The sequence below is a fragment of the Ambystoma mexicanum genome, chromosome 8 (genome assembly GCF_040938575.1).
Source record: "Ambystoma mexicanum isolate Mex_15411 chromosome 8, UKY_AmexF1_1, whole genome shotgun sequence".
NCBI lineage: Eukaryota > Metazoa > Chordata > Amphibia > Caudata > Ambystomatidae > Ambystoma > Ambystoma mexicanum.
Window position 1 is genome coordinate 1,071,191,762 of NC_090929.1, and position 25,774 is coordinate 1,071,217,535.

At 46.8% G+C, this 25,774-nt stretch overlaps 1 protein-coding gene across 4 annotated transcripts in view; it reads right to left on the reverse strand.

Annotated features, from left to right (window-relative positions):
• Positions 1 to 25,774, reverse strand: part of TUBGCP2 (tubulin gamma complex component 2) — a 704,444-nt gene that overhangs the window by 589,643 nt on the left and 89,027 nt on the right. For all 4 annotated transcript variants that reach the window (XM_069611057.1, XM_069611056.1, XM_069611059.1 and 1 more), the window contains exon 2: positions 19,738 to 19,896. In XM_069611057.1, coding sequence (XP_069467158.1) covers positions 19,738 to 19,887 — 150 coding nt within the window. In that variant the 5' untranslated portion in view covers positions 19,888 to 19,896. The remainder of the gene's footprint in view (positions 1 to 19,737; positions 19,897 to 25,774) is intronic.

Below are 25,774 nucleotides of genomic sequence, written 5' to 3' on the forward strand. Positions count from 1 at the left end.
ACTGCAAAACACAAGAGGAATCGGGGTGTTACAGTATTTTGACTTTCAAGACAAAGGTGGGCCCCTTAACACTGAGACATAGCTTTTTATTTGTTGCTGTTTGTTCTCAGAACCTGCATTTTTCCTGCCCTTTTCCGACTGGCACCGTAAAAGAATAGCTGCTTCCTTTAACTGCATTGCACCAATGACTGACCTCTCTGCTTTTTGAAGGGAAAAACTTCTACTTGGCCTCGGTATCCACAAACTGAGGTGCTTGCACATTTTTTAAAGTGGTATCAACCCTATACAAGATGAAAATCAACCAAAGACAACGCCCAAAATCCGGGATAAATGGGCCATGGATCTGAATACTGAAATATCAGACGACACCTGGCATGCAATGAGTAAGTTAACGCGAGAGGTATCCTTAAACTCGCGTTTTAGACTCATACAGCTAAGAATACTATCATTATACACCAGCTGGACTATGTCTATTCACACAAGAATCGATTACCAATTGTCCTCGCTGTGGTGGTAATGAGGCCAAATACATACACATGCTGTGATCCTGCCCCTCAAAAACTACATTTTGGTCTGATGTGTGCACCGCACTCAAAGCTATTACAGGAGTCGAGATTCACCCAACGCCACATACATGTCGGTTTAGTGTCTTTGACAGAACTACCCAAAGCACGTACACGTTTCTAAACTTGTGTCTCTTGCTTGTGAAGAGATGCTGGTTACTTAACTGGATAAATCCAAAACCCCGAGTCAGGTAACAATGGATGAAGAACATTATTTAAGCTAATGAGAAAGAGGAACTATGGACAACAATGTTGCCTACGGTGAGGCATGCAAAAGATATTTGTGGTTACCTCAGGGCATAATAAATTCAAAACTGCCATGAAACTGAGATGTATTGACACCCCCCCACTTATAGGTTACACAAATTATAGATTTATGATAAATTATTGGAGATTGCTGCTACCGTAAATGCAATGGAATGCACTCTGAAAAAGATGTTCACCTATCTTCACATTATTACTTTTAATGTAAGATTTCCTAAATGTGTATGAAGTGCCAAGCATGTATGTAAATTAAAAGTGTTAAAAAAAAGCAGCGACTTTTCTATCTGAATGAGTCCAATCTGAACAGGACTTCAAAGTTAGTCTGAAAAAAATGTTAACTGTCCACCCTGGCCTCAAGTATGGATTATATCCCACTGGAATTGGTCCCTTTTAAAAGACATTGGTTATTTTAAATACATTCTAAAGAGCTGTCATTATCTCTGTTCCATGCAGATAACAAGGGGGGGGTCCTGGAAGACTCTCTGCCAGACATGAGTCCTGGTTACAAGAGCCTTACCCAGAGTCTTTAGCTCACTATCTTTCACAGAGAAGAAATATCCCAAACATATCAGTCTTTGTCCTGCCCTGGTGCAGTCCAGCACCGAAATGCTAGGCAATTCTCCTCTGAACAAGAGTACCAACAGCAACCCCAGACACGTGTTTCGGTCTGGTTGAACCTCATCAATAGGGTGTAGCTGTGCCTCTCTAAGAATAGTGAGCAAGGGGTCCACTATGGATTCCCCTAGTAATTTAGGGTGAGACCCAAAGTTACATGAAATATGCAGATAACAAGGGGGGGTCCTGGGAGACTCTCTGCCAGACATGAGTCCTGGTTACAAGAGCCTTACCCAGAGTCTAAAAAACGGTGGTGTGGAAGGTTGCCCAGAGCATTGCCAGTGGTACAGATTGATTCAAAACCTTCCACCCATCACTTTTGTGGTCACAGTTTGTCTCACTATGTGAGAGAGGGTATGCCCAGACGTGGGTCCCTGGCTCACTGTGCCATAGGGAACCAAGCTGCACCTCACTGAGGAGGCCCAACAAGGCTGAAACATGTCTGGGGTTGCTTGTGTTTCCGTGCAGAGGAGACCTGGCCTAGCTGCTATCATTGGTGGCAGTACCTGACTGATTTGCATATGGCTGGACCCCTTTTGCAATGGCGCAGACGGGCTAAAAAACGCTGGTGTGGAAGGTTGCTCAGAGCAATGCCAGTGGTACAGATTGATTCAAAACCTTCCACCCATCACTTTTGTGGTGACATTATCTCTGTTCCATACATTTTTCTCTTGGTCCTGTTAAGCCAGGCATTCTTTTTTTCATTTTTTGCAATGCACTTTGGCTTGAATAGGTTTCCCACATAAACATTTATTGGCCAGACGTGTTCGGTTACTGACAGAAGATAAATGTAAAATGACTATTACTCATAGGAGACTGCAATGCATTGTAGAAAATCGTTACAAATTAAATGAATCCAAGCTTCTCGAAATGAAGTAACAGAATGAAACACAGCAAATTGTGCTTCACTTGCAGAAAAAAAATCTTGCCCATTATTTGCTTGGTGTGTGGGAGGCAGAAATGGGCATGATCTCTAGGCTTTGCCCACATGCAGCTTCCTTTCCAAGTATCGGTTCTCAACAACTGCATGCAACGCTTCATGTTGGCTAGATGAAGACAACGTACATAGCAGAATAATGTCTCAGCTCAGAGGGAAGAGCATATTTTTTGTAAATCAGACTCTGTCCAGTGCAGTTTGCAGCCCTGCAGCTTTGGTAACATTTTCTCTTTTTCATAACACTGTTCTCATGGGACTAACAACAAAGATTAAAAAGGGTTAATACCCAAACAAGACGTATTAATTCAGTTGCCATCAGGACGTATTAGAACATTGAAAAATTCCTCGTACAACAAAATATGATGTTGCGAGAAAGCACCTCAGAGCATAGTTGCCACAGCGGTGACTAGTTACACCAGAGCTAGAATGACATAACAGAAGAGAAATACTGTTGACAGCAGCAGTTGGCATGATCCAATGATGGCAATGCTGTTTTGCCTCCAAATCGAGCCTACTAACCCCCATTTAATAAGCACCTTGCCTTTATCCCTGTGTCCAGGGCCAAGCCAACTGTCAGCAAGCACTCACCTGAAAAGAAAGTTGTACAGCTGGAGTTGGCATCCAAGCCCAGACTAACAATGTCTCTATAACGAACACCACACTAACTGAACGCCCGCTTTAGAAAAAGTGACTGGTATTAGGGACGTCACCTTAGGAAAGGACAATCTGTAACCATTCCATAAACTTTGAATATATTTCCTCTAAATACAGTCCGCAAAGAGGGCAACATTTTACTGCAGGAATATATCAGCTTTTCCATTTACAATATGAATGGGAACACAGAAAAGCAAACCAATAAACATGGCCACAAGAGAATAATGAGTAGAGTGTGTCAAGAGGCAAAAAACGAATGGGTGCAAGACAATGGAAGATTGTGGGCCAGAATACGAGAAGGGTGGAGCCAGGAAAAAACAGAAGCCGGGTACAACCAGTGACAGGGAAAGGGGATGCTGAAGGACAATAGTGGCTCTGTATCGTAAGGAGACAGATAGAAATACCATCTTGAGGTACGACAGCTTCCATGCACAGGCCTTTTGGGATAATATTCCATACGGCCAATTTTTGAGAGCAAGAAGAAACTGCACGAGAGTAGAAAATTTTTCGTTCCAATCTAATGAGATATCAGACCGGCTTTCGAAAAGAGGATTTCCCTTTAAGATTACTGAGACAATCGAAAAAAAAAAGAGCTAAAATCAGTTTAGAGAACATCTTTTGAACAAAGACAATAGAGTAAAGAAAAAAGTAGGTATGCGCTATGCCATATAACACACCCCATCACGAAATCAGAAAATTGATTAAGCATTGGCCGTTATTGCAACTTAACAATCCTGATCTATTAACGCACTATGTTTGATTTTAAAAAGGGTAGGAACTTTAAGGATTGACTATCCAAAGCAGATAGGGCAAATAAATCCAAGCCATTTACTCTTACTTCTATGAGGGGCATGGCACCAGTATTGGGCCATTTCCCTTGCAGCGGTTGTAATAACTGCGGTTTGACCTCAGCATGTAGCTCCGTGAGCATTAACGGAAAAAACTGGGCATACCACTTGCAATAGCAACAATGTTATTTATGCTATTACTTGCCCGCGCAATAGGACATGCATAGGCAAAACTTCGAGATCAGGCAAAATCAGGATCACAGAGAAAATATCTCGAATTAGGACAGCCAGTGCCAATTCAACTATAGTGACACATTTTTTGACAGAAAACCATGGGCCGGAAGATCTTAAATGGTGGGCCTTAGAGAAAGTACATGCGGCTGATGGCCGGAATACAGCCATTAGATTGTCCAAAAGAGAACAAAGGGGGATGTACCAAACACAGACTTATGTGAATGGTTTGAATAATCAGGAGGAATAGAGCCAATTGGTATAGTGAGGATTCACTTTTGTATCAAACTCCAATGTTTTTGGGCGCACCACTGGCTGGGGCAGCGTGAAGACTGTGCCCCATAGGTTCTCCTATGACTCCAGAATCCGCTACTAGCAGTATATATTAACTTTGAATTACAAGATTAGCCTTTTATTATATAATGCACGTTATACCACCTGACTGTTCTTTACACAAATCGACTTAATTACCATTACATTTTCTCCTACACACACAGCAGAGCGAGTTATGTTAACTCGCCTTGTTGCTGCCCTGAATCCTAACGACATTGATTGATTTGTCGATTACGGAACTGGGAATGAGAAAGTCCCTTGTCTCATTACACGTTGTCGGTTACCGTGCGCTTTGGCATTTGCAATGGACCTAGGTGATGGAGCCACCTAGTCCTTTTTTTTTGCTCTATGCCGCTTGGTCCCCATATAATGGAGGTAGAGGAAGGACCCCGCTAGAACAAACTTACCCACATTTTAGATTAAACATCATCAACTGGCTTAAAGAAATTGATCTTTAGCTCTTGCATAACCTGCTTTTCCTTTACACTTGACCAGTAACCCACAATAGATATTGCTGTACATCTGTATACCCATATGTGTAAGATAACATGTATCACATTCTGGATTGTTGTATTTTCCTATGTAACCATGTAACTATGTAACACTGTAACTATGTAACTTTGTAACTATGTAAGCTTAAGTATCCTTTTGTTCTCGCGCCCTGTTACCCTTGGGTCTGGTGCGCGCTATAAATAAACAAACAAACCCAACATTTGAAACTGAAGAACACGTCGTACGGAGGATTTGTTTACATGGTTCCCATAAGGTCGAGAAATTCATCATATAGTGCAGATTTGGATAAGTTATCTATGCAAGATTGACTAACGAGGGTATGCCCTCACCTTTGACGTGTAACTGGACATGCTCCGGTGGAGGGCAAGCAACATGTTTGTGCCTTGAGTTGAAGAGACGCCTCTTTCGATGCCAGATTGTATTTGCTAAGTAAACACAGCCTTGTACATTGAATACAGAGGTAATGGCTAATGGCTTGTTTCTGTTACCACTAAGTTGAGTTTGACAAACTTATCCACATTAGGATCTTTTTCAGATGCGTGCCCGTTTGCTGTAGCTTATGTTGTTTTTGGACTAGAATGAGTTTGAGCCTCGGGAGCTACCCTGACTTCTGTGCCATATTCAACAGGACAAGTAAATAGAGGATCTTTTACTCTTTATTGCAGAAATATGACTGAGTTATTCTTGTGATTCGCGATGGGATCGTCATCTGGACACATGCCAGGTCCATTGGAAACGGCTGATTACAAAGTATGAGAGGTAATCAGCTGGATTTGCCTTTACTTGACAATGCTATACGACACTATACGCCAACACAAGGAAAGTAAAAAAAATAAAAAAAATTTAAAAAAAGAGTTTATGTCCTTTGTGCTTTTGGCTTTGTTTGCAGAATTTATTGAGCTGCACTAACCGCCTACATAAGAGGGTGGAGGTTGACCCGATTGGGCTGCCCACGGATTAGCTATGTTATTTCCTTCATAGGAGCTATTGACAGATTGAGAAGTTATGGATGGTTGGGTTGTGCAGAATATTTTAATGCGTTTTATGAGTGTTTTTTAGATTGTGTTAAAGACTACATATGAAGGTGGCCTTTGAAGACTTTTTTATTAGTATTTTTTGTTGGTCAATGACAGTACAGTCCTGAAGAAGACGTGCATCAGCGCTACTGAAGTCCTAGATGCCATCCAGTGGAAACTTAGATAAGGGAAGTTCTTTGCAAAAATGTGGAAAGACAAATATACTTATGAACAACCTTGAGTCGACAGACTGTATTTTATGCTTTCTGAGACAAGTGATTAGAGACTAAGGGCCCGATTCATAGAATGCAGCGCAGGAAAAGTGCAAGCGCTGCACGCAGAGAAGGAGCCATGCGCCATGCGTGCACCAGCCATGGCGCAAAGAAACAATTGCACCACACGCGTATTCATGGATTTCCCGAGGCATCACTAGCTGTGGTGCAAGGAACATCAAGCAGTGCCAGTAACGCGCCCACGCGCAGTAAAAAGACAGCGAAATGCCTAACACGGCACAAGCCCCCATGCCATCCCATGTCCAGCATACAGCCCCTCACCCCCAGCCAAATTGTGTGAAAACTCAGTGCGTGCGGGGTATGCACTAAGTTTCCACGTGATTCGGCTGGGGTGCGTCCAGGGCTTCCACGCGATTACTCCACCCGCACCCCAGCCAAATTGCATGGAAACCCTGCGCATACCCCGGACACACCCCAGCCAAATCGCATGGAAACTCAACACGTACCTCGTGAGACATGCACAAATCAACTGGAAGCTGACCCCTCCTGACGGGACAGCCACACACCAGACCCCCCCATCCCCCATGAACACACCCTGCAGGCAGCCCACATCAAACGGGACAAACCTCCTCCCCCCATCACCCGTGACCACACCCCGCAGGCAGCCCACACCACATGGGACCCCCCAGCCCCCCAAACATCTGTGACGGCATGGACACCACCTGCATGCCGGATGATGACATAGCGACACACGTTCACTCCATCGATGGCGTGCTCAGGTCCTTGCATGCAGTGTAGTGACACGACCCTGAACGCCCCGCACACAAAACACACAGCTAACAACTATAAAACCATACACCTGGCCCACAAGCTACAGTGTCACAGCGGATCACACGCAATTGCTAACTGCTACCACATCCCAACATACACATCCCGTAGTGTATGGCAAAGAGAGGCCCTGCATGGCATGTGACCAAGTAATGCCAAAATACCACATGTACAAATACTCACACCGTGAGAAAATGAAAAGAACCCTCGATTTGTGTCACAAAGAGACAATGGCCTGGCGTATCACGGCATGAGCCTCAATGAGCACACAACACCTGAACATATCACCCCATAAACACACGAGTGACCCTCCCATTTGTGAAGGACATGACAAGACATGCAATCAAATCCCATGATATTCAGAATGCACATGTACACAAGTGTGCAAAGGTGCAAATACTCCCGGGAAGGGGAACTGAGTGAAGACAGAAACACGAAACTTGTCAGGGTAGCTGACATTGAGACGGTGTACGTGCCTGGGAAGTGGTGATGAATGAAATGTGGTTGCAGAAGGTGACAGTCCTGCACATGTGAAGGACATCTGACGAAAAAAAAAAAACACAAAACGACAAAGATATTTTGCCCATCCGGTGTCAATTCCAAGCCTAAGCGCAGACAGGAGTTGCAAACTGTCGGTAGGTGTCTGTTGGCAAACAAACACAGTCTACAGATGGTGCATGCCAAAGAGCCAGTGCAGGTGTGCAAGTGGGGTGTGAGGGGAACTCATCACAAGTCCAGAGGGTACACAGCTGACCATAGCAGAACTGCAAAGGACGTCATCAGGGCAAAGGAGTACCGGAAGCATAAGCACAGAGGAATGACTCGAGTCATGATTGTGTACATGGCAATCATACCGTTCCCAAACAACAAATAATGCAGCATTGGACTGTCCATGTGTAAAAGCATAGAAATTGAAATATATGAATTGCAAAGCAGGATGTCAAAGAACAGGAGAGACAAATAAATGATCACAAAGACATGGCTGCGAAGGCCCTTACACTGCATCAAAGTAATCCTGTGACAACATTGAAAACATTTCACACTCCCATCACTCACCAAACCCTCGCCCCCTCACCCCAACACAATGAGGACCAATACACAATTATGTTGCACATATGAAATGAAATTCTACCACACGCAGCACACTCCAAGTGCACCTTACCACCCATCCATTGGTCAAGCACACCAGAACATGCCCCATGAAAATGGATGTCAAACATGACACATGCATGCATGTGTGCCCACACATGAACAACATTGCTCATCATCAGGGATTACAGAACAGAGTAAGGAGGAGTAAAACTTGCATCAAACCATTGAGGCCAAACACCATTTTGAGTAACAATTTAAAAAATATATTAAACACCAGTATTGAAGTCATACTTATTCAAATAAAATGACCAATAAGTGCAAGAAACAAATAAATAAAAGATTTGCAAGATGAAAAAACATTGTACGGGAATTTAAAGAATCAAAGTGAAATATGAGGTCCATGTCCATAAATGAATATCCAAATGAAAACAAAAATTAAATGAAAACCATTCCTTCATATTGAACACAAAAGGATCCAAAAATATGTAAACTATTCACAAATATGAGGTCCATTGTCACAAACGTATGATGAAAACATGATGAAACATTCCTGAAAAATTGAATAAAAACAACTATACACAAAAAGTGGAGACCAGTCCAAAAATCCCCCCCTCAAAAAATAATAAATAAATAAATAAATAAAAAGGAAAAAACAAATGAAACTTACACCTAAATAACTACATACAATGGCAGCGGGCTAGTTCTTCCCCTCACCATTCTCCCCCATAGTCTCCACCGGGGCATCATCGAACACTGCGTCCACTTCCACTAGGCAGGCCTCCGCTTATCCCTCGAGGGCTTGCAGGGACTCCAACATGCTCCTTTCAAACTCACTGCAGGTTTCCTCGAGGACCTCAGCCCGCCGCTCTACCCGATGCAGTGAAATCTCCGACCTGGCCATGGCGAGTCTAGCCTCCTGTGCCCGCTGCCACTCTGCCCCGATCTGCTGGCCCAAACGCTCCAACACGGAAGACATCCTTGTTGTAAGGTCCACGGTTGCCTCCTGCCCGATGGCCGATACCTGCCTCTCTGCCACTGAAAGCCCTGAGTCCTGTGTAGCCACCTACTCCGAGCCTGCTGCTGCCAAATAGCCCGGTGCCTGCGCCTCAAGGACAGCCTCCGGGATGAGGTCAACCCCCGGGGTTGTCATGCACATGCCCTGCTCCTTGGTGCCTGCTCTTCCTCCATTGCCAAAGTTCCTGTCGCCGGCTGGATCTGCGTGACCACCTCAGCTGATCCAACTTCGACTCCGGACTCTGGCAGGGATGTGATCTCCACCAGACTGGCCGTCGGGGTTGGGACAAGTACACAGGGGGCCTTGGTGGTATCGGGGCCGGAAGACGGCAGGGAGGACGACTGGCGCACAGAGGTGGAAGACGAGGAGGGGCGGGGGTCACATAAGTGGCCAGCCCACGCACCCATTGCGAGACCAGGAAATGTGCTAGCCAGCTCAAGAGACTGCAGAATGGTGATATCCGCAGGTATTGGTGTTTCCGTTTGCGTGGAAACATCCACCACCTGCGGATGGGTCCAGCCTGAGGCATACCCGCAGGTGCATACTGATGCAGTTGCAGTCCCAGGGGCAGGAACAGGCACAGGCCCCTCCACGGTGACCTGTACTGCCTTCCGACCCTGAGCCTAGATTGCAGCAGTCACACCCACGTTATCAAACCCGCCGGGTCCCAGGGGCTGGGCTGATGCAGCCTCCTCCTCCCCCGCCAACCTGGATGCCTCCCCACCGTCTTCCGCATTGTCTTGCCCCTGTGCAGGCTCACCTGTCCCTCCCACTGCCTCGGAGTACACGACCACCTTCCCCCACTTGGACCTACTCTCAGCAGCTGGGGCCGTTGGCTCGGACGCAGCACCAGTCTCCTCTCTCCCTGAAGATGACAGTACGTGGGAGCGTGACTGGGCCTTGCGTCTTTGCCTGATGGAGGCACCCCTGCTGCCTTGCTCCACAGCACCTTTTCCGCCCTCTTCTTCCATCGTCGGTGTGGATAGGGAGACCTTGAACACAAGCATCAGCGCATTGAACATATGTCCGTTTTTCATAAAGCAAATGTACATGAGTGGCACCGTTAAAAGGTCACAACCATCATCACCCTCCACGACACACATGTCAGTGCAATCAACACACATGCACAATCATGTCTGTCATTCACAACAGACTATCACATCCTTGCACAAGCCACTGTCTGCACCTCAAAATTGTGCATTCACCTCACATGCCTCATGGCACATACACATCTCACTCACACACACACACACACACACCAGCTGACAGTCATGAAGCAGGTCATGGAGCTAGCACATCAGAGAGCACAAGAGGTCGATTTGGCAGCATGACTCACGCAATCTAATGCTCAAGCGACATCCATCCTGGAGTGTTGGCCAGTCACACACTCACTCTTCAGACACATGCACATATACACCATGCATGTCCATGATGTTGCCAAAAGCACACGTGTGACACCTCTCGCATGGCCAAGTCCAGACACATGAAATCAACCATGTGCACGTTGTTAAATGCTGCCGCGCATCACACATTGCTACACAATCACTGTTGTTGTCACACATGCTTGAATGGACTCACATGCAACACTGGGACATGCACACAGACATCTGTACAAGAGACATTACAGAAAGAAGGCCTGGGTGCACGCTCCAACCATACATCAATATGCACATGCACTATGATGGACAAGTACACATGGACACTTACCAGTCAGACTCCAGACGGAGTTCCAATTCCCTGACCTGGACGTACAGCGCCGGGTAGAACCGCTGCAGGACCCACTTGTTGTCGGTGGTCAACCGGCCCTGGCGCCTCTCTTGGTCCATGCCAGCCTTGACGGGGCGCTGGGCCTTGTTGCGGGTCCTGGCTCTGAAGTCCTCCCAGCGCTTGTGGACATGGAAGTAGTTGCGGGGTGCCATCCCCTCTGTGTTGATGGCACCCAAGATGTCCGCCCAGATCTTCATCGTCCTTCCTTGCCAACTTGCGATGGTCCGGGGAAGAGGGCATCCTAATGCACCAGGACTTGCTCCACCAGGATGTCAACTTCCCTGGCTGAGAAGCCGACAGCCCTCTGCGTTGCTGCCGGGGGGTTGCCACTTGCCTCCGATGATGTTGCTTCAGACATGGCAGCCCCCGACGCAGGTGTGGGTGGGCAAGGTGGTCCTGGGCTGTGGAGCGGTGGGTGGTCTGGCACATCGGGAGTCTTCTAGATCAGTAGATGTGGTTACAGGTCCAACAACAGGAGCTCTGGCAATGGCTGTATAGCAGGCACCAAAATTGCAGGGCAAGTGGGCAGCAGGCACACACAGTGGGCAGGCAGCAGCAGATGGCTCTTGGAGGCAGCTCGGGGCTCTTGGAGGCAGGTAAATTGGCTGGTAGGCAGGAGCGTGGGTCTTCCGTGTTACTCACGTGGCAAACCGGAAAAAGAGTGACTCTGCACACGCGGAAACAGCGTATAAGCGTGAAATCAGAGGAAAGGCCCCAAGTGTGTAACTTGCATGGCACGCGCTGAATGTTGGGCGTGACGTACAGGATCGGGATAAAGTAGTGCGTAGGAGGGCATCACACGATTGCCGAGTTATAGCGGATGGACGTGTGGACTTTGTTTCCACGCGATCTCTTCACTGCGTGCAAGCCTCTTGTTTTGGTGGGGGGATTTGCCTCTGCGCACACACGTGTTTGCTTTTGAGGCTGACGGTGAGTTGCATACGCATTTTGCATTCTGTGGGTACCCCTGTGTGTCGTGTATTTTTTGTGTTGCTGGGTGCCACAGCGTACTGCGTCAGGTTTTTCCTTTACATGTGGGCTGCCGAGGGGTCGAGTACACGTATTTTTCATATTTGGGGTGCCTGTGCGTTACGTGGCATGTTTATTTTTTCCCCAGGGGTTACATCGAGCCTTGCTGGGGCACACTGGTATGTTTGACATCACGTACATTGCCCACTCACTCAAATTGCCCATGGCAATCGATAGCTGCACCTCCTATAGCACCAATCCATCTGTGCCATGACTGGGAGGGCAACTAGTGGGAAGGGAGGCAAAGGTGGCTGGGGTAGCGGAGGTGCCCAAGGTAGCGGAGGCGTGCGAGGTGGCGGAGGGGTCCAGGCGTGTGCAGGGATAGCTATGCCCCCCACCCAACAGGGTCAGGAAGCTGCAGTGGCAGCTGTAGCAACCACCACCCAGCCTCCGGGTCATCCAGCCAGGCGGGTGGTGCTACCCACCCCGGTCCACGGAGACACAGGGGCAGATGCTATCCGTGCATCGAAGGGCAAGGGACATGCTGTGCAGCGTCATGGCACCGGCACCCAGGTACAGCCACCTGCAAGGGCCCCCACAGTCACACCATCAGTGTGTGATGCCACAGCCCAGGCCACCAGTGCTCCAGCCCCTACTGACCCAAGTGGTACCAGCCACTCGGGGTCTGCACAACCTCGCAAGAAGGCAAAGCGTGCAGTAGGCAAACAGGCTCAGTCCCAAGGCACAGCACAGGAGACCTACACGTCAAGGAAGAGGAGCTTTAGTGATGAGGAGCTCCAGGTCCTCGTGGACTACGTGCAGGAACACAAACACAACATGCTTGTGCGAGCAGGGAGCACACATACGCCTGCCCAGCGTATGGCCCTATGGCAGCGTGTCGCTGATCTTATTAACGCCTTCGGCCATGAGAAGCGCTCAGCTTCTTACGTAATGAAGCGTTGGTATGACCTCCGGCGCCAAGCCAAAGATAAGATAGGTGCTAACTACGCCTCTACTCTGATGACTGGAGGTGGGTCACCACTAGAGGACGAAAAACTCACTCCACAAGAGGAGATCATAGGTGCTAGGATTGATGTGGAGCAGATCCAAGGTGTGGGAGACCTGCCAATTTATGAGGCAATGTTTGGTGAGTGGTGATGCGTGTGTGTCCAGGACATTTTTATGTTGCTTGTATGAAGTATGATGATGGTCTGGCAGTTTTGGCTGCATTTGCATGACTGCACTGGGTGAACCATGTCATGGTGGACTGACGTGTGCTTGTTGTCCTGCAGACTGCATACGCACAATGTGCTGCACACCGTGACAAACCCCATCACCACACCTGCTCACTCCGTCCAGGCTCTCTTGGCCCTCTTCCTGCTCCAACCTGTGATGGCGGATAGCCTGCGACAATCTTGCAGTCCACACTCATCTTATTTCTGCACATCTCTGACGTCTCAGAGATCACCCTGCCAGCTGCACCTCCTCAGGGGTAGTCTTCCTTTCCTCTCATTCCCCCAGTAGCTCATGGTCTCCAGAGGACTGGTCATACCTATGGTGGGGTACTGCCATGGCCTCTACCAAGATTTCTGTGCCTCTACTCTCTTCCCTCTGCAACTCATCCTGACCTGGACTGTGTGGATTGTCCTTTTGTCTTGGTACCAGGTATTGTATCTCCCTAGGACTGTGATGATGGCACTGGCTCCCAGTGGCTACGACTATTCATTTCCAATCGCTGTGCATTGGCCACAGGGCCTTATGGGTCCTAGTGCCGCAGTTACTTCAACTCCATCTTCCCAATTCGCTTCCTGCTCATGGTCTTTGATCATCACTTTCCTACTCCCAGGGTCAGTTACTTCTCATAGCAATTATTTGGTGGTTAATGTCTATCTTTGGCTGGGGCCTCCCTCTGGTACAGCCTCCCTGCCTCAATGGAACTGGAGGTGGACCTTCTCCGGGTCTGGAGGCACTTCTGATGCTTCCTAGTGTGTTGTGCTTTCTCTACCTCCTCTCCCCTGCTAGAGTCCTGGATGGCAGAGAATGCACTAGTCACCTGCCCACACTCTGATCTCCGACACTGGCCTCTGAGCCACCAATTGTAGCCATGCACTGCCTCCCTGCCATCCCCCACACGCGGTGGCTGTTTACTGTATCCATCCAACTCTCCAGCAACAATTGACACCTAATGTCTGCACATACACTTCCACCGGCCCGCTTCATTATCATTGCCGATTATGTACTTGTATTTCATTGGTATGCCATTCCCATGTACTACACTGCCCACTCCCACTTCCAACCCCAGGTCTCACCTTCACCATGCCTATTAACTCGCGTGATGTCAATGTGACCTGGCCTTATGGGATGAGTGTGTCTGGCTTCACTCTATTCCACCACACTTGCATAGTAGCACTGTGTGACACTTGTGTGTATTGAGTTTGTGATTTACATGTCATGTCATGTTACATCCATTGTACATGGCTCTGCGACAGTAGTAGTTCCATGTCATGCAGTACTACAGTTCAGGCATGGCTATGCTACGTGGCATATGTATCTTTGCATCTGTGATGCTGGTGTATGAACTATGCCAGTCAGGTGCTCATTTGTGTAGCAGGTGCTATGCACCATGCACTACATGTTGTATTTAGACCTTCCACACACATCCATGGCTGCTTTCATGCTACCCTTCACTTCCATTGACACTGCGTACGTGCAGGAGTTTGTGACATGGCAGGTTGATGTGTTGCATGACAACATTGTGATGCCTATGTGTGTGGACTATGCTATTTACATGGCTCTTCATGTATTTCTATTTATTTCTTTTGTCCTTGTGCAGGTGATGAGGCACTGGATGCAGAGGAGGAGGAGGAACAGGATACTGAGCCACGACCAACCACCAGTGGAGGGTGTGGTGTGGTAGCCCACAAAGATCCACTGGTGCTACAGGCCATCCTGGCCCTGGCCCTGGCCCTGACTCAGTCTGAGTCCGCCTCCGAGGAAGCCTTTAGCTCTGGTGGTGAAACGGATACGGGAAACTCAGTGCCATCACAGGTGAGTGCATCTACTGTGGGTGCTGTTGCATCCCAAACATCTGGAGGGGGAACAACCCCACACAGGGTCAGTCAGTGTCGGTACATCAGTCTGTGGTGGTTACGGTTGCACGGTCACGCTGCACAGTATTGACTCCTGTTCCTGGGGCAGCTGAGCAAGGGAGGGATGCAGTCCTGCAGCCACAGACGGAGACATCACATCAAAGGCCAGGTACCCTTGGCCCAGGCAGGCGTGGGGTCCGGCAACACGGTGGCTGTTTGTTAGCTGGCAATACTGTGTGGGAGCAGTCCATGTATGCTGTTGCACAACAGGCTGCTTCATATGAGATGATGGCTCAGGGCATGGATAGGGTGGCCGGTTCCACGATACCCGCAGCAAGACCAGTGGAGCACCAGCAGCAGGCATTGCGGTCCACATGCCGCTCACACAGGATGTACATGGTGGCCAGCAACATGAGCCGACAGGCAGAACTGAGGACTCTGCGTGTATCCATGTCTGCAGAGGGTTGGACCCACAGGGAAGCCCTGAGGTCAGAGTATAGGTCCCTCAGGATTACACCGACTGCAGACGAGGCATCCAGCAGGAGACTGTCTGAACAGAAGATGCAAATGATGACTCGAACCATCACGGAGGAACTTCGTGCAACCCGTGAGGTGTTGCATGGAGACCTCAGAGCCATCATGTTGCAGATGCAAGAATCATCACGTGGTGATCCTCCCTTACCACTACCACATTCTAATTCAACACCAGGGGGTGGCGACAGCAGCGACAGATCTCCCGATCCTGCTAGCCGTGCAGGCCATTAACCCATGGAGTTTTTTTTGTTTTTTTTACATCTACACATCCTCATCCCTCCTGGGTGGGCCCCTCCCACTCCCCCGCCCCATGGGCATTTTTGAATTTTTTAAACTATTTGTCTAGTGTGCATTTATGTGACAGTGTGTTGCTCTGTGTGGCAGCCGAGGGCATCCACTGTAGATTCCAGCTGGACCCATGCAGGCTTGTCTCCTGTTGGTACCCTCCTTGTTTGTGCCTTGGGGTCCAGATACATATGCCACTCCTGCTTCCCCTTTCCATGGGCTTGCAAGGAGTGCAGCGTGTAAATGTAACTTACACATTGGCATTGGGCTTCCATTCTATCTGTGGGCAGTCTCAAGTCCGACCTGTGTATACACCCCGAGTGGGATTCATGAATGTTTGTCCAGTGCATGTTTAGCATCCCTTTGTTTGTACATTGAGATCCATCCTTTGTTCATGTTCCATCTTCATGTATTGGCTTGACTATCTACATTATTGTTAGCCTTTCTGCTGTATGCACTTCCCTGCATCCTTTGGTTAGCAGTGCCACACAAATTTACTAGGGTGGCATGTGCAAGTCACGACACATTGAAGCACATGTGCTATTATGTATGACCACGGTCAGACGGATTCACTCTAGGGTTATGTGTTTCTGGTATGTTGTACTGAACAATTGATGTTGCTGTGCACATTATTAGATTGATGAGTGAGAGTGAGTTAATTCTGTACTTGTTCCGTTGATTGTTGGCCGCTTTGCGACAGTGGTGTTATGTATTGGCCATTTATTGCTCAGTTTGGACATTGTATGCTATGGCATGGTGTGTCAACCAGGTGAATTGAAGTGTGGGAGGGTTTAGGTGACATACCGGCATTTGGATGAGTACTTTCGCTTGATGTTCGTGGCATACTCCATCTTCCATGTGTACCTTTTGTGCACAACTGATTGAGATACTTTTAGTACTAAGGGATGCACACAATTTAGCACTTCAAAAGGACACACTCAGGGTGTTAAGGTTGGGAGAGAATATTGTCCCTTTGTCATCATTGTCACCTGGGATGTACCAGGGCTGTGTGCACGCCGCAGGGGTTGGATTTTAGGTGAAAAATTGTGCCACAAGGTGGGTACGGGCAGCCTCGCCACGTGTACTTTCCCCTCCCATGCACAGCCGCTGTGCATGTGGTTGGGGATCGGGGGGCACCAACATGTCCACTGGTACTCACGCTGTGTTGCAACGTGGTGCAGGATACATGCTGCCATGATGATCCTGCACACTACTGGTGGTGCATGTAGTAGCTCACCACCAGAGTAGTCAAGGGAGCGGAAGCGTGACTTTAGCACTCCAAACGTGCGCTCCACTATGCCCCTAGTTGCAATATGGGCTGCGTTGTATCTTAGCTGGGGTGGTGTGGTGTGGTGGGGTTCCGTATTGGCGTCATCATGTAGGTGCTCAGAGGGTAGGCATTGTCCCCTGTGAAGGTGAGATGTGTTGTCAGTGGTGTGGTTTTGTCTGTGTGAGACATGCATGCATTTTCAGGGCCATTTGTACTCACCAATGAGCCATGTGTTGGCATGTCTCGCAGCTTCCAGGGCCCAATGTATGGGTGACATTCTGAATATGAAACCATCATTGGTGGACCCTGTATAGTTGGCATATACAGAGGTAATGATTCCATTGGCATCACATACAACCTGCACATTGATAGAATGCCAGTGCTTGCGATTGCGACATTGATAGAATGCCAGTGCTTGCGATTGCGATAGATGTGCTCTGTGGCTGTAGGTGGACGTAGGGCCACATGGGCCACATGGATGCAATCAATGGCCCCAAGCATGTTAGGGAAGTGTGCCACCCCGTAAAAGTCCTGGACCACAGTCTGCCTTTCTGCAGGTGTTCTGGGCAGGTCTATGTGCCTGCGGACTGAGGGGCGTGCAGTCATGATTGCCAATACTTGGTGTAGGCAGCGGACTATGGCAGTTGTCCGCTGAAATGACCCAGTGGCCAAAAAATGCAGTACATTGAGCACCTTTTCGAAGGGGCTCAGTCCTTGGGAGCACAGGGTGGGTAATGTGAGGTCATCTTCCCACTCCGTGACCAGGTCTAATATGATATGAAGTGGAAACCTATACCTACCATAGACCTGGTCATCAGGCATCCCAAAAAGGCTGGTCCTGTGTAAAAAAAAAATGCGTGCCCTGGCTATCCTCCTCCTCCTCTTGCGGTGTCCCACGATCGCGGTTGTGAAAAATGGTACATTCATCGTAGCTGTATACGCGCTTTGGCTTTTGCATGCACTTTTTATGCATTGTTTTTAGTGCGCAGTGACACCTACGCCAGGTTTCGCGTGGCAGCTGTGTTTCCGGATTAGCGCGTCTTTTTCCACGCGCCGCAGAGCCCAGTTCAATTCCATGAATACGTGTTGTTAGAGCGCGTTGGAATTATTTTACTGTGGTAATTCCCACGTAACGCCCACATTTACACTTGTTGCTCTCTATTCCACGTGTTCCGCCCCCTTTTTAGGTGACTGCGCTAGACGGTATGCGCCTTTGCTGGGCGTCTCGCACAAGGCGTTTGTGGTGTCGCAGTGATGTGTTGGACCCATGCGAATTCAGCGCAATTCTCCGGTAAGCCAGGTGCAATGTGCTCCAACGATCAACAAACGGGCGCTTGCGTGCGTTTCGTGCGCAAGCACCTGTTTTTCTGCGCTATTTTATTCCATGAATCAGGGCCCAAATGTTGAGCTCTTACGCATTTTTACGGTCAAGTACTGTATGCATTTCTAACTTTCTCCAGCATCTGCAATAACAAGAGGATTGTCGTTAGGGGTGGGTGATTTACAATGGTCTTGTATTGTTTATTCAATTGAATTGCATTTTATACCCCTATACATGCCTTTGCCCAGCCCCTCACCTTTCATACAGAACAAATGTGTACATACATTTTTCAATTATTTGCAATTTTTACATAGGGTGATATTATGTATATATGGCAATAAAATATGTTTGCAGAACTTTGCTGTCCAGATTGCCTTTAACTTTGTCCAAGCCCTTGTAGTTAAAGTAATTGTTTGAAATATTGTTTCCGTGAGACACCATGCTCGTAGTTCATATTATGATTATTCCCCAGATGTCTACGTTGTAGGGGAACTCCCACACATAGTTTAAGAAGGCCAAGGCAAGGCACGGTTGCATCCAAGGGGAGGGAAGGCCAGAATGACGCCAAGAGGAACATAAGGCAAGGGCATGGCTAAGGGAAGGCAAGGTAAGGTCATTACAGGGTAAAGGGCACAACCACCAACTAGACAAAAAAGTGTTGTGCCCAAGGATAAACCAATGGCACCAGCAAGGGCAAAGCATGGTTGCTGGTAAAGGCATAGTCAAGGGGAAGGCTACGGCATGTCAAAAAGAACAATGAAATTCAAGGTCACAGGAAGCGACAGAACATGTACAGGGACAATACAAAGCCGTAGTCAGGAACAAGGCAAAACTACATCTCAAGACAAAAGCATGGTTTGGAGAAAGTTAAGAAAAGTCTGTGGTAGGCGATAAAACCAAGCATGTACATGGATGGACACAAGAAAGGAGCACAGCTAGGAACAGGAGAAGTGTGTGAGAGGCAGAGGTTAAGTGAAGAGAACAGCCAGGGACAAGGGAACTGAATGGTGGTTTCACACAAAGCGGTGGAAGAATCGAGTGAGAGGCAAAGTATGACATGAGTGTGGTAGGATGCATGTCAAGCAGGTTGTGGGGGACAGGAGCGGAACCGAGCCAGGCAAGGAATGAGTGCAGCCATGAACACGGCAACGAAAGATCAACCCAGTTCAAGATTTGGAGGAAACGGTGCTCCACAAAGAGAAACATAATGTCCTCTTACAAAGGAGAGTTTATTTCCAGGAAACTAAAAGAAAGACACAGCACAGGAAAGGACCAGACACACAGCAGAACAGAGGAAAAAAACAACACGAGAAATAGACAAATTAGACCAATGTCACAAATTATCCCAGCACGGGAGGACAGATTATCACAGCACAAGAAATCGGAGATCAAAGCAGGCAAAAAGAAAAATGTAGTTAACCTTAGCAGTATGTGTAGAGACAGAGGTTGTGATGTAAGGAGTGCGATTCTTTTGCAGTAGATCGATGTACACCTCTGCTCCGTCCCCTCCATGCACACGCAACAGACTAATCAGCTCATTCACATCGTGATGGATGCGAAACTCACTCATCTTGGCATCCTGCAATGGAGAAAGCAAACAAGGGGACGAGACCCGAGTGAGAAACAACATACCATTGAACATTCTTATATGGATAGGAAATACAGAATCTTTGCAATAAGGACCCATGCCTGTGGGTTTCAATAAGCATAGTTATCAGATGCCCACCGAGACAGTGAACTATTCTCTATATTGCAAATTACCTACTTAAAAGAATTTTAAAAAATAAAATGTTTGTTGAATTACTAGTTCTGAAGTGTGAAACCTATCTGTAACAATTATTTTCCCGTCCGATCATTGGTGTTGCCAGCATGTGTAAGGTATATAGATGGGCCTTAATTAGACATTCGCTCACTTGTCTTAATGCTCAGAGATACAGGACCAACTGTTGGTTCCTATGTGCCATTGCAAACCAGACAAAACTCACATAGAGGAAGAGGCACACTCAATATGAGAAAATATACTACATCCAAAAAACACTTGTAACACAGAGGTGAGGCAATATGTCCCAGGTGCCCAGGCAAACAGCCTATTGTCACTGCAGCTTCTCGGAGAATATGTGGTGTGTGCACTTCCCGCCGTCCCACCAGTGGGAGTGGAGACACTATCAAATACGTTTTTCAAAAAGGTGGTTTATCACTCAGGCAATCCAAGAAAGACTTCTCTGTGCTGCGGGTAGATAATACCTTCAATTGAACTTTCACAGGATTACAGAGATGACAGAGCACATACGCACAAGAGACCTCACAGACTCCTCTTTCACCATAATTTTAAATTCAACACTTAGGGGAGCATAAACACACGGTAAAAAGAAACAAAACTCCAAATAAGATCTCGAAGTGGGAGTATTTTACTCCCTGTTCTTTTAAATTGTCAAACAGTAATTTCCCTTTCTTCTGGTCTCATATTACAGGCAAGTCACATATTGTAACTTTAAAAGATGTCTTTTAGTAATCCATACTTTTCTGCACCTAGTAATTCAAGCCAAATGATCAGTTATTACCCTACAATTCATCTTCCAATCAGGCACTAATAATATTTAGAGCTCCTCCCTGTGGCTCTCTACTGCTAGTACCATTGATCCGAACGTATCCGACTACCTGTAGACAGAAGCAAGAGGCTCTTATTTTTTTTATTTTTTTTTTTAAACGTATTTTATTGACTTTTGTTCCATTACATACAAATGATGACAGAGGAAAGGAGAAACAAAACCATGAGAACAAATTAAACTAATAACCTAAACAGTCTTCGATTTTTGCTATATGATTTTCAAGTTCACATTGGGCCGGTGATCTAGAGGGCTGGAGCTCCGGGACGCCAGGGGAGACCCAGCCAAGGAACCCTTGACGTTAGGGTGGTCTTTTGCTCTTTCTCGCTGGCATAGGCAGTCTGCCCAGGGGGGCTTGTGGTCGGCGGCAAAGTTTATGTCTCGGAGGAGCGCTTTCCATGATTCAAGCGTGTCGTTCCCGCCATCGTCTTCTGCATTAGTTCCGTCCTGCCATGCTCTGGTTTCCGCTTCTGTCCATCTCTCCAACTCTTTGATCCATCGCTCTTGCCTGGGCCCTCCTGGCACCTTCCATGCCATTGCTATTGTTCTTTTGGCTAAAATACAGGCAATGTCCATCAGCTTGGTTATGTGTTTGTGTTTGCTTATCCTGGGATATGTACCTAACAAGCATTCTTTCGGGCTCCATTCATATCTGGACATCCCAGCGTCCGTCCAGGTCTGTTGTGCTTAGCAAGAGGCTCTTATATGAGCACATTGTTTCCTATTTTGGGGGTGGGGCAGGGCGTATTTTTGGGATAGATTGGCCATATTAAGGGAATAAGAGTAACTGGTATGCAGTTAATCTGTGGGGCTGAGAAAACACAATATTCGAAGTACAGCATTTTAAGAGAAAGGATACACTGAAAATGTTTTTCTTATGTCGAGTTCGGACAGCGTGCATCTTCAAACAGGTGCCACCTGGTTAACCAGATTAAATTTTAGATGCATATATTTCATTCTAAAGTGTGAATTAGGAAAGGCATCTATGTATTTACCAGGCTGAGTAGGATCCAATCTCCCATTTATATACTATTAGTTTTGCTAGAGAGATCAACCCATAGTTGAGCTTTCCCAGGGTCAACAAGGTAGCCCTTGATAAAACTTTTATATTGCTAGGAGGGTCTATTGCAGAATTTCTTTCCCAGGCTTTGTCTTGTTCCAGATCTTCGTAGATGTAGTCTATTTGCGATGTGCCAACATTTTCCCTATTTCCATCTTGAGGGCAGTCTGCCATAACAGGTTTCCATGATTAACCATACTCCAATAGTACTTGGCAAATTGCAACCCTCGTGCCAACTTGAGAGTTTTTTTTAATCAAGCTCACACAATGGGTATTCTACTGGAAGGTAGGACGGAAAACTCAGTAAAGATTGAATACATCGGCTTTCTAAACGTTTAAGTTCTTTTTATTGTGTCTGCCCCCCCCCCATACCAGTGCCCCATAGGTATTTTTTGGAATAAGTTTCATTTCATATACCCCAATTATAGACGAAGGGGAAAAGCCTGTATAACCGGCAGCAAATCGTCAGATTGCACCCATTTGCTGTTTAATCTCCAAATCTAGTTTTTTAATGTGGGGGTCTCCAGTTTAATTGTGTGTCAATTAAGACACCCAGGTAGTTAGAACACTGCACTTGTTCCATTGGGATTCCCTGCAGCAACCACCTTTATTTATTTGGATGTTTATTCCTTTGGTTATTATACACCATTCATTTAATTTTGGCGATATTAATCATTAAGTCATGTGATTCAGCTAATATTGATAATTGTGATATAATGCCTGCATGTCCCTAGGGGCATGGTTAATCAAAATCAGGGCATCCACATAACCAAGCCATAAGAATTTTAGGTTTCCTAGTTTAGGTGGACAAGTAAGTACGACATCTAAATAGTTGGATAAATCTGCCCAGTAGTAGTTGCAATATGATCTGTTAAATCACCCCTCATATTCAAATTCACGCGTACCGATGTGTCCTGATACAACTTCCTCACAATATCTAGAAGTCCACAGGGAGTATCCCATGCTTCCACTTTTTTCCATACGTGGTGTGATTAATAGTGTCATAGGTGGCACTCAAATAGAGAAATGCTACATACAATGGTTGTTGTCTAAAGCACCATGCACTCTCAATGATAGTTTAGAGTGCATAAAGTTATCTATGGTGGAACACGATTTGTGGAAGCCAAGTTGATTGAAAGGAAGAACCCAATTAGTTTCTACCCAAACGATAATGTCATCTAATAATAACCTTGCGAATATTTGTTTTTTGGCAATTAAAGGGACCTTATATACTGGTATTATAATACTCTGTAGCCACGTTTCTGCTAGAATTCCAGTAATGCTGATGGTTTGAAACAACAAATGCAGCACAGCGCCCCATCTATATGGGCTGAGTTTCATTGGTACATTGCAAACCCCAAGGTCCTCTATACTATGCTTCAGCTGCTGTTAGGGAGAATTCTCTTATAAGGCTAATTTGCCAAACCTAGTGAGTCCCCCAGCAGCTTTGCTGGATTTTTGGGGTTTGTTTTTTTCTCCTGCTAAGAGTGAGACTCTTTTTCCCACTCTTAGGCATGATTTGAGGTATGTCTTTGACACTTTGTGTGCTTATGGGCTATGGGTTTTTTTATTTTCTCCATAGGGTATCATCTGTTTTTGTGTATGTGTTACACAGCACCCTCAGTGCAGTAACACAGGGGTGTCATAGTGACCCCCAAACATAGACTCCATACCCTGGGACTGACTACTGTCTCCCAGGGCATGTAAAGTCACCATTGACTTTACTAGTCCAAAATTGTGAACAGAACCAATACAAACCATCATATTGTGGGAGTACTGCAAGGGGTTAATTCGATTGCCCCTGGGTCTGTTTCCAAGGGGATACTGTCCAGTCCCCCCTTGTCGAGTTTCTGGCTGGTGGCAGTGGTTACCACGCAAAATATTCCACCGGAATATTTCCTATGGGATTTTCCCATTGATTTTAAACGCACCACTTTTTGGTGCAATGTTAAAGATACCGCCGGTTTATTTATTTAATATTAAATCACCGGTTGGGTCTTTTTGCCAGAACTCTTTTCTAAAATGGCGTTTGTGTCCGTCTCTAACTCCAACCAAGGTCGGGCCCTTTGTTCCACTTTTTGGCGGGCTTCTCCACAGAAGCCCTCCAACTGGTTCCACTCTGTCTGGGTTCCACAGGATGTGTGGGTGGGGGAATTGGCACCCTGGACTGCGTTGCCTTAGCAACTCAAGTCGCACTCTGTTCAGATTGGCCCAGTGGCGAGCCACCCGGCTCACCACTTAGTATGTATGAGTGACAGCTAGGCTGTTGAATGGGGGGTTTTCTGCATAAAAGCAGGGCTTTTGGGACTGGAACTTCAGAAGTCGCCACAGGACCCAAGAAATCTGAAGAGGGGAGAAGCTGAACCATCTGCAACGACGACACCACCGGTGGAGCCCTGCTGCAACGACCTCACCACTTTCCCGACTACAAGAGAAGATCTTCTGCTGAAAGAGTCTTCTTCCTCTGAGCTGGTGGGATCAACCAGTTCGCCATTTCGCCGTCCAGGACGTCTCTTGGTCGAATCGCCCGTGCCAAGCACCCCGGCGGCCGGATAGCCAAGCTTCACCACTGTGACCGCGAATAGCAGGAACGCACCTTTTTAACCGACGAACTCCGCGGCCGGTTTCTTCCGTGGGCAGTGCAATGACTCCAAGTTTCCTCCTCGACGACATCCTCTCTTCCCCTGGTCGAAACAACAAACTGCACCCGCTGCCAGGAACAACTTCCACCGCTGGAGCTTCCTCAACTTTAAAAGGTACTGTGTTCCACCTGGCCTCCCTTTCTACCGTTTGCTAAAGGTGACCCTTAAATCCTTTGCTTTCCAACTGGGTTGGCCCCAGACCTTCTAACTCTACCTTCAGAATCAACCCAACCTCTTTTGAACATTTTTACAAAGACTTGAATGCATTTCTCAACTGTGTGATCTTGGGCACATTTCACCTTGCTCCATTTAAAGTGGGCCTGGCCTATGAACTTTGGCTCTACAATAGACTCTGCCTTCTTTAACTTGTTTTGGTCTTTTAAAAGTGTTGGGAACTGTTTTATTTTTATGACCTGCCTTTTTCCTCTCCCTTTTATTTAATTATTGGAGTGCCATCTAAGTTGAGCGCTCACCTCTGTTTTGACAAAAAGTGGTGTTTTGACTTAGACTTGTCTAATAATTCTTAAGGGAGGTGTGTATACTTTTCTGATTGTGTTTTGAACTTACTTTGATTAATAGTGCTAGTGTATTTTCTAAAGTGTGTGTTAAATAAATAATTATATACTTTTGATACAAAGCTCTGGTCAGTGTTTGCTTGCTCTACTGTGTTTTAGCCATATTGTGCATCCTCTGTATACTGCCTAACTCTTCTTGAGAGAGGTCTGACTGCTCAGCCACAGCTACCAGGTAAATCTGGGTGGTACAGACTGCTACCAATTGGGTTTACTGCTTACTCCTGTAGTCTTAATCCTTTTGCAGTGTTCCCCAAGGGAACTGCACAGGATTCTGCCTAACAGCTGCCACTTGTCATTAGTACTGATTAACAGTTTATCTTCCTTAGTATTATTGCCTAATGTTACAGCAATAAAATTCTCCCAAGCGTTCTTAGACGCCCCTTCTAACATTCTAGGATTCCTAGGTTGATTGTTCACAACAAACCAAAATCCTCCCTCATCTTTTTTACTAACAATATCCATCAGCTTTCTCCATCGCTCTAATTTCAATTTATTAGTATAGTCGGGTAACCATTGCTGATATTGTCACTTAATGCATTTGTAGCAAATACTAGCCCATACTGAATACTCACTT